The sequence below is a fragment of the Ipomoea nil genome, unplaced genomic scaffold (assembly GCF_001879475.1).
Source record: "Ipomoea nil cultivar Tokyo-kokei standard unplaced genomic scaffold, Asagao_1.1 scaffold2234, whole genome shotgun sequence".
Classification (NCBI taxonomy): Eukaryota; Viridiplantae; Streptophyta; class Magnoliopsida; order Solanales; family Convolvulaceae; genus Ipomoea; species Ipomoea nil.
The window spans coordinates 3,477-12,500 of NW_017618662.1; the positions used below are offsets into that span (position 1 = coordinate 3,477).

The following is a 9,024-nucleotide window of genomic DNA, read 5'->3' on the forward strand; positions in this document are numbered from 1 at the left end:
CCAAACATTGGAGCCCGGGTTCAATCGCCTGTTTCGCGGAGTTGGCGAAAAAGTTCGTGCACAAATTCGCCACCTCCAAGAAGTCCGGAAACACTTCACTTACCTTGAAAGGCCAAGCAACTAGAAGGCGAGTCCTTGACGGACTTCCTCGATCAAATGGAAGGCAGCGATCGGCGAGGTTGAACCCCTCGACGACCGGACAGCGATCAACGTGTTGCATTCCAATTTGCGTGCCGGGGCCCTATACCAAGAATTCATCCTACACCCTCCGGCTACCTACGATGAGGCAATCCGAAAGGGTAACTGAGCTATGCTAATGCTGGTGAAGCCAATTTCGCCAAGCGCCAACAAGAGGCCCGGCAGCAGCCGAAAACCGCAGGCCGACAAGAGGAGGGGTGGACGAACGACAGATCCGCCGAGGGCGAGGAAGAGCACCGACTTTACCCCCTTGAACAGACCGGCAGTCGACGTCCTTCGATTTGCCCAATCTTGCAACATGATCCGGTTGCCGGAACCACAGTGCGAGGGTCGCGACAAGACAAAGTATTGCGCGTACCATCGCAGCAAAGGGCACGAAACGGAAGACTGCACGACCCTCAGGCAAGTCATAGAGGAGTTGTTACGATCGGGAAAGCTCACTGAGTTCACCAACAAGAAGGACGAGAAAAAATCGTCTTGGAAAAACCCGTTCAAGAAAATCAAATAAGAACAAAAAAGACAAAGATCACGACCGGGACACCGAGCCCCGACAGTCGACTTGGAAAACAAGTCATCCACGTCATATTCGGTGGCTCGGAGGAAAGTTCCAATGCCCGGGAGAAATTCCAAATCGGACTAATAGGATCTGAGCCTAGTGAGAAGAGACAAAAGCTAGAACCAATCACGTTTACCCGAGCGATATGCCGAAGGGAGAGGACTGCAACACTGAAGCATGGTCGTCACGATCGACATCATGGGGACCGACGTCCAACGTGTCATGGTGGACACGGGCAGCAGCGTGAATGTCTTGTACATGGACGTCTTCCAGAAGCTAAAATTAGAACCGATCGAGTTAACACCCATCGGGACCCCATTATCTGGATTCACTGGTGATACTATCCATCCGGAGGGAAAGATAACATTGCGGTAGAAATTGGCAACCGACCCGGACGATCAAAACCATGATGGAATTCAGCGTCGTCAACCTTCGATGCGTCCACAACGCTATCTTAGGGAGACCTGCGATCGTGTCGATCGGAGGAATTATCTCCATGCCCCACTTATGCATGAAATTCCCGACCCCCGAAGGAGTAGGGGTCGTCCGAGGAGACGTCCGATCAGCCCGGAAGTGCTACCAAAAGGCAATCGACAAAAAGGAGGCCTGGAATTCCCAAGTAAATTCAATCTCCAAGAAAGCGGAAGCTGAACGGAAGGAACAGCCGGAACCGTCGGATGAGGTCGAAGAGGTCCCCATACAAGCTGACCGCCCGGAAAGGACGATCCGCATTGGACGGCAGCTCCCCCCCGGCGATCAAGGAAGCTGTCTTATTCGTACTAAGAGAGTTCTCAGACATCTTTGCATGGGGACCGGAGACATGCCAGGAGTGGGACCGGACAGTGATATGCCACCGATTGGCTGTCAGCCCGACAGCATGACCGGTGAAACAGAAGACAAGGCATCTCTCCAATGACCGCCGGGAGTTTGTCAGAAGTGAAGTCAAAACCCTCACCGAGATCGGCCACCTCCGCCCGGTCGTTTATCCCGATTGGGTCGCCAATGTTGTTTTATGCCCAAACCACCAACATGCGGATGGTGCATCGACTACACAGACCTGAACAAGGCATGCCCGTTGGACCCATACCCCTTACCGAGCATACACCAAATGGTCGATGGCACGGCTGGGGCGGACCTCATGAGCTTCATGGACGCATTTAGAGGGTACCATCAGATTTTGATGGCCGAGGAAGATGAAGCCAAAACGTCCTTCGTGACTCCGGACGGACTCTTCTGTTATAGAGTCATGCCGTTCGGACTACGGAATGCCGGGGCCACGTATCAGAGGATGATCAACGCCTTATTCGAAGGACAGCTCGGTCGAACGATGGAAGCGTATGTAGACGACATGCTCGTCAAAAGTAAAGACCGGACGGACCACGCCGGATCTTCGAGCATGTTTCGAGGTAATGCGCACCTACCGGTTGCGTTTAAACCCGGCAAAATGCACGTTTGCCGTCCAGACCGGGAAGTTTTTGGGATTCATGATGACGAAGAAGGGAATCGAACCCAACCCGGTTAAGGTAAAAGCTATATTGGATATGCAACCGCCCACCACAGTCCGGGAAGTCCAGCAACTAACCGGAAGACTGGCCGCTCTCAGTCGATTCCTATCCAAGCTAGCGGAAAAGGCTTTACCCTTCTTCAAGACACTAAGAAAGGTCAATGGATTTGTGTGGGATGAGGAGTGCCAGGCGGCATTCAAGGAATTGAAGGAATACTTAATATCTCCGATCGTCCTTTCCAAGCCCGAACCGGGCGAAGACCTTGACCTCTACCTGGCTGCCTCTGACCGAGCTGTGAGCGCTGCGCTATGCCGCACGGATTCCGACGGTGTACAACGACCGGTATATTATGTCAACCACGCCCTCCAAGGCCTGGAACTCAGATACTCCCGCCTCGAAAAGATGGTACTCGCCCTCTACACGACTGCAAAGAAACTCACCCCCTATTTTCAGGGCAGAGTCATCCGAGTGCTAACCGACCAACCGATCGGAGCCGTCCTTCGCACGGCTTCTTCCTCCGGCCGCCTTGTAAAATGGGCCATGATGTTAACACAGTTTGCCATTGAGTACAAGCCTCGACCGGCTATCAAGGGACATGCGCTAGCAGACTTCGTCGTCGAATGTACAGCCAGGGAAACCCCAACCGCAGACAGCAGGTTCAAGATGTTTCATGGTGGGAAGTCGCCACCGACGGATCAAGCAGTCGGAAAGGCTCCGGAGGAGGTGTTGTCATCACGAGCCCTGAAGGATTCAAGGTCTACTACGCTCTGATCTACCAGTTCTCTCCCACAAACAACGAGGCGGAATATGAGGCCTTCGTCGCAGGATTGCAGTTTGCAAGGGACCTCGGAGCAGAAAGCGTAAGGCCTCGAACAGACTCGTCACTGGTAGTCGGGCAAGTTTTGGGAGACTTTGAAGTCAATGGCGAACGACTAGGACGCTACCGAGATCTAGCGATCGAACGTCTAACCACTTTCAGGACGTATGCAGTTCAACATGTTCCCCGGATGGACAACGCTGACGCTGACATCCTCTCGAAGTTGAGTGTGGAAGCACCCGAGCATATCTCTCGAGTAGCCCGGGTCCTCGTCGTACCGTACCCTTCCATCGACCACCGACAAGTCTTGCCGATTCAACCGGTCGAAGAAAATTGGATAACCGATATAATGGGATACTTGGAAGACGGTCGACTCCCGAATGATGAGGCGAGAGCCCGAAAAGCCAAGCTCCGAGCATCAAGGTTCCAGATACAGGAAGGTCGGCTGTACAGACGGTCGTACGGGGGCCCGCTTATGAGATGTCTATCCGCCTTTGAAGCCAAACTAGTCATGGACGAGTTGCATGCAGGAATATGCTCATCACACCAGGGCGGGCGATCATTAGCTCGGCGGATAATGTTGATTGGATACTACTGGCCGTCGATACAGCTCGACTGTGAGAAGCTCACCAAAGAGTGTGAGACCTGTCAAATATTTGCAAGGATGCCTGGACGACCGGCTACCTTCTACCACCCGGTCAGCACAGCCATCCCTTTGCGCGGTGGGGGGTAGACATTGTTGGACCGTTTCCCCAACTGTCGGGGCGACGAAAATTCATAATAGTTGCGATAGATTATTTTTCCAAGTGGGTGGAAGCGGAACCCCTCGCGACGATCACGTCACAGCAGTGTGCCCGTTTCATATGGCGAAACGTGGTTTCAAGGTTCGGGGTGCCGGTGCAGATTGTTACAGATAATGGAAGACAGTTCGAGGGCCAACACTTCAAAAACTTCCTACCAACGATCGGCACAAAATCCATCCGGTCGTCCGTAGCATACCCCCAGGGGAACGGCCAAGTGGAAAATGCTAATCGGACGATCTTAGAGGGTCTAAAGAAAAAACTGCACTCAGCCGGCCGGTCATGGGCAGATGAGCTCCCGTTTGTCCTGTGGACATACCGCACCACCCCGAGAGAGGCGACCGGCGAAACGCCCTTCGCTTTAGTCTATGGGGCCGAAGCACGCCTACCTGTTGAAGCATGGATTGCGAGCCCGAGGGAGAGTGGATACGTCGAAGGAGAAAACGATGCAGCCCGATCCTTAGATCTAGACTGTATCGAAGAAAGAAGAGACCTAGCGGCCCAGAGAATCGCCGACTACCAAAAAAGGATCAAAGCCACTCGAGACGTCCGGGTACGTCCGCGCTACTTCCAAGTCGGAGACTACGTACTGAGAAGACGCGAAGCCAGCCAACCTCAAGAAGGAGGGAAATTGGCGCAGAACTGGGAAGGACCGTATGTGGTGTCAGCAGTAATACGCCCGGGTACCTACAAGCTCGAAACGACAACCGGTAGACCGGTCGACCGGACGTGGAACTCAGAGAATTTGGTGATGTTCCGTCAATAGAATGTCATAGGTGGAGCTGTAATTTCCTGTTTCTTTCATTTCCCGTTTGAACCTGTTGTATTGTACTTTTCTTCCCGAGACCACATGAGTTGGCTCGAATGTTGTAACGTCATTACTTAGATGTCTGCAATGAAAATCGTCCTTCTACCAACAAACAAGAATCTCGCCAACATGCTGCAACCGGAACCGGCTTAAACTTCCGGCCTTTATTGCCCAAACGACCACAATGTCGCTTAAACTTCCGGCCTTTGTTGCCCAAACGACCACAATGTCGCTTAAACTTCCGGCCTTTGTTGCCCAAACGACCACAATGTCGCTTAAACTTCCGGCCTTTGTTGCCCAAACGACCACAATGTCGCTTAAACTTCCGGCCTTTGTTGCCTAAACGACCATAATGTCGCTAAAACTTTGAAGTCCGACCGGCAATTGACCGACCGTCATAGCCGCTCGGACTCGGGGGGCTATGCGCGTTTTCCGCATTCGCCTCCTCACCTTTGAAGTCCGACCGGCAAGTGACCGACCGTCATAGCCGCTCGGACTCGGGGAGCTATACACGCGTTTTTTCGCGTTTGCCTCCTCACCTTTGCAGTCCGACCGGCAATTGACCGACCGTCATAGCCGCTCGGACTCGGGGGGCTATACGCGTTTTCCGCGTTCGCCTCCTCACCTTTGAAGTCCGACCGGCAAGTGACCGACCGTCATAGCCGCTCGGACTCGGGGGGCTATACACGCGTTTTTTTCGTGTTTGCCTCCTTACCTTTGTAGTCCGACCGGCAAGTGACCGACCGTCATAGCCGCTCGGACTCGGGGGGCTATACACGCGTTTTTTCGCGTTTGCCTCCTTACCTTTGCAGTCCGACCGGCAATTGACCGACCGTCATAGCCGCTCGGACTCGGGGGGCTATACACGCGTTTTTTCGCGTTTGCCTCCTTACCTTTGTAGTCGACCGGCAAGTGACCGACCGTCATAGCCGCTCGGACTCGGGGGGCTATACCGCGTTTTCCGCGTTCGCCTCCTCACCTTTGAAGTCCGACCGGCAAGTGACCGACCGTCATAGCCGCTCGAACTAGGGGGCTATACACGCCGTTTTTTCGCGTTTGCCTCCTTACCTTTGCAGTCCGACCGCAGTTGACCGACCGTCATAGCCGCTCGGACTCGGGGGGCTATACACGCGTTTTTTCGCGTTTGCCTCCTTACCTTTGCAGTCCGACCGGCAAGTGACCGACTGTCATAGCCGCTCGGACTCGGGGGGCTATACACGCGTTTTTTCGCGTTTGCCTCCTCACCTTTGCAGTCCGACCGGCAGTTGACCGACCGTCATAGCCGCTCGGACTCGGGGGCTATACACGCGTTTTTTCGTGTTTTCCTCATTACCCTTGCAGTCCGACCGCAAGTGAACCGCACCCGTCATAAGCCCGGCTCCGACTCCGGGGGCTATACACGCGTTTTTTCGCGTTTGCCTCCTTACCTTTGCAGTCCGACCGCAAGTGACCACTCATAGCTGGACTCGGGGCTAACAGTTTTTTCGCTTTGCCTCCTTACCTTTGCAGTCCGACCGGCAAGTGACGACCATAGCCGCTCGGACTCGGGGGGCTATACACGCGTTTTTTCGCGTTTGCCTCCTTACCTTTGCAGTCCGACCGGCAAGTGACCGACCGTCATAGCCGCTCGGACTCGGGGGGCTATACACGCGTTTTTTCGCGTTTGCCTCCTTACCTTTGCAGTCCGACCGGCAGTTGACCGACCGTCATAGCCGCTCGGACTCGGGGGCTATACACGCGTTTTTTCGGCGTTTGCCTCCTTACCTTTGCAGTCCGACCGGCAAGTGACCGACCGTCATAGCCGCTCGGACTCGGGGGGCTATACACGCGTTTTTTCGCGTTTGCCTCCTTACCTTTGCAGTCCGACCGACAATTGACCGACCGTCATAGCCGCTCGAACTCGGGGGCTATACAGGGTCGTGATTAGACCCAAAACGACATTGCTTGAAGGCAAAAATAAAAAGACATAACGCAAACACGATAGGTAAAAGTGGGATAAACCGAATGAAAAACAAAAATGTCATTAAGACCAGTCGAGTGAGCGTTTAAAACGCCCGGCACAATGGGCCGGGCTCCCGGCAGTAACTACAGACAAAGGAAAAGAAAACCCCGAACGTCAGTTGACGATGCTTCACTTCGCGGGGTCCTTCTCGACAGCAGTGGAGGCTCGGCTTTGGTTTCCGTGTACGGCATCGGACCGGGGTCGGCGACGCTCTCCGGGAGGTTAGTCAAAATGGTGTTGAGATCATCTCCCTCGAACACCTCGGTCAAAGCGGATCTCACCTCCCAATGCGTGTCCCGCTGACCGGAAGCATAAGCCCAATTGCCGAAGACCCACATCATATCTTCGGCCACCTTGTGCTTGATGAACTCCCGGAAAAACCGCTCGGCGAACGCCGGGTCTTGACAGAGGTTGGCCAGCCAAGCCAACCGGATCCTGTAGTCGCAGGCGGTGGTCCTCCGCTTCCTTCCGGGCCTCGGCAGTCTCCCCGATCGCCTTTTTTGCGATGGCCTCGGCAATGTCTTTGCCGTCCTCGGCCGTTTTTAGCTTCTTCTTCAGCTCCTTCACCTCCTTCTTGAGGGCATCACTCTCCGACCCGCCCTTCGAGCGGTAGTAGAGCGACGTGAGCACCCGGGTGAGCTGAAATGAAATAAGTTAGCCGAACGAGTAGACTTAAGATTTAAACCAGAGAAAGAAGAAAGTATACCTGCACGAGACTCTGCGCACCGCGCTCCGGAGACCTGCTCGGGGTCCACCCGGCCATATCATCCTCGGCCAGGAAGATGGCGCTCATCTTGGCCAGCAGGTTGCCCGGGAGGTCGCCGCCCGTCAGCGAGTTCATGAGAGGGGTAAGGTCGGGAGGACTTTGGTGGCGTGCCCGCTTGACGGCCCCCTCTGACTCCCCCCACCTTCTCCTTGCCACGTTTGCCGTGACCCTAATGATTTGCAAATCCGACCCGCTGCTCAGGGTCGGACCCGACTCGTCAACCCGGGCGTTGTGTCAAGTGGAACCGCCGTCGGGACGGACGTCACTGGAACGGCGTCAAAGGCGCGTGGGCGCCACCTCTTCTTCCCCCCAAGAGCGGCCTTGGGTCGGGGAACTTTAACGGCCGAAGGAGCCGTCTGGAAAAGTACGTCCGGGCTTCATACCTGCGAGGAAGTAACAATTGGTTAGCCCCTACCAAAAGAAAGAACGGGGGAAGACAGAAGAGAAGTCCCATCGCCCGTAAACGATCCACTAACGGACCTTCCTGATCGGAAGCCAACGCGACCGGTGGCGCAGCAACCGTCACCTCGAGACGCCGAGGGACGTACTTCTCCGGTTCGTCATATCGGGGCGGTTCAAGATGGGCTTCCTCGTACTCGGTGGCCGACCTGAAGATACGGAACTCGTAATACTCGGAAGAAATCTTGGCCGCAGCGTCCTTCAAAGCCCGAGTGGGAGAGGGACGCTTGCACGCAGTGAAGTGGCGCGACCAAGACCTCTTAACCGGGAGCCGCCAAGGATACTCGATCGAGATCAACCGGTTCTTCCAGCCGCGATTGTTTTCCGGGAGATTGACGATGTTGCAGTGATGACTCCGGGTCTGAGCAGCTAGAAATCCGCCCCCGTACCGAGCCGTGAGCGGATGAACCGTGTATAGAAAGTTGAATAGCTCGACGGTGCAGACTAAACCGTGCCGGGCGCAGATCTGGGGAAAGCACGCTATAGTCCGGTGCGCATTAGGACAGATCTGGCCCGGGAGAACGCCGTAGTGCCTCATGAAGGCGAGGAGAAAGGGGCTGAACGGGTAGGACAGGGGAGTCTTGATGGAGTCCAGGTGCATCCCCAACCAAAAGCCCCTGCGTCCGTTCGACGACCGTCCCTTGGGACCTCCTGGTGTTGAACAGCACTTGCCCGGTCAAGAGGGTAGCAGCGTCCTCGGCCTCCTTCTTGTGAGTTTGCTCTGGTGCTTCTCAGCGGACATGCCTGCTCAAAAAAACCCTCTTCTTAGATAGGCAAGTCGTCAGCCAGTTGGGCTGCCGACCTGGGAGACAGCGAAGGGTCCAGGCCGCGGCCATAACGCCCGGCGGCAAGCCCCGTCCCTCGTTGCCGTAGGTTGGGAGATCCTGCCAGAAGTACGGGCGCCCCGCAGAGTCACCCTGTTCGCCCGGCCGCAGCGCGGCCGGTCTTCCTCCGCAGCGTGACCGGGCGTGGGAGCTTCGCTCGTACACCACTGCCACCAGGTCCGCCCGACGGCCAGCGTGTTATCAGCATCTGTCCGAGGAGAGTGGCACCGCCGTGGCTCGCTGAATCGGAACGACGGGATGAACTACTTTCGGACTTCGTTCTCGCCGA

General features: G+C 55.4%; 1 protein-coding gene across 1 annotated transcript; it reads left to right on the forward strand.

Moving 5' to 3' along the window:
• Positions 1-2,163: 2,163 nt before the first annotated feature.
• On the forward strand, positions 2,164-4,642 carry LOC109150267. Its single transcript, XM_019298177.1, has 3 exons — positions 2,164-2,804; positions 2,888-3,712; positions 3,961-4,642. Exons 1-3 carry the CDS (start codon positions 2,164-2,166, stop codon positions 4,640-4,642), a joined length of 2,148 nt encoding a protein of 715 aa, XP_019153722.1.
• The last annotated feature ends 4,382 nt before the right edge of the window (positions 4,643-9,024 follow it).

What these genes read in the sequence shown, in the direction of transcription:
- LOC109150267 (XM_019298177.1), top strand. Translation starts at nt 2,164, where the DNA reads ATGCGCACCTACCGGTTGCGTTTAAACCCGGCAAAATGCACGTTTGCC. An exon ending in CTTGTAAAATGGGCCATGAT is followed by an intron (nt 2,805 to 2,887) that starts GTTAACACAGTT and finishes TCGAATGTACAG; the next exon opens with CCAGGGAAACCCCAACCGCA. An exon ending in TGTGAGAAGCTCACCAAAGA is followed by an intron (nt 3,713 to 3,960) that starts GTGTGAGACCTG and finishes CGTGGTTTCAAG; the next exon opens with GTTCGGGGTGCCGGTGCAGA.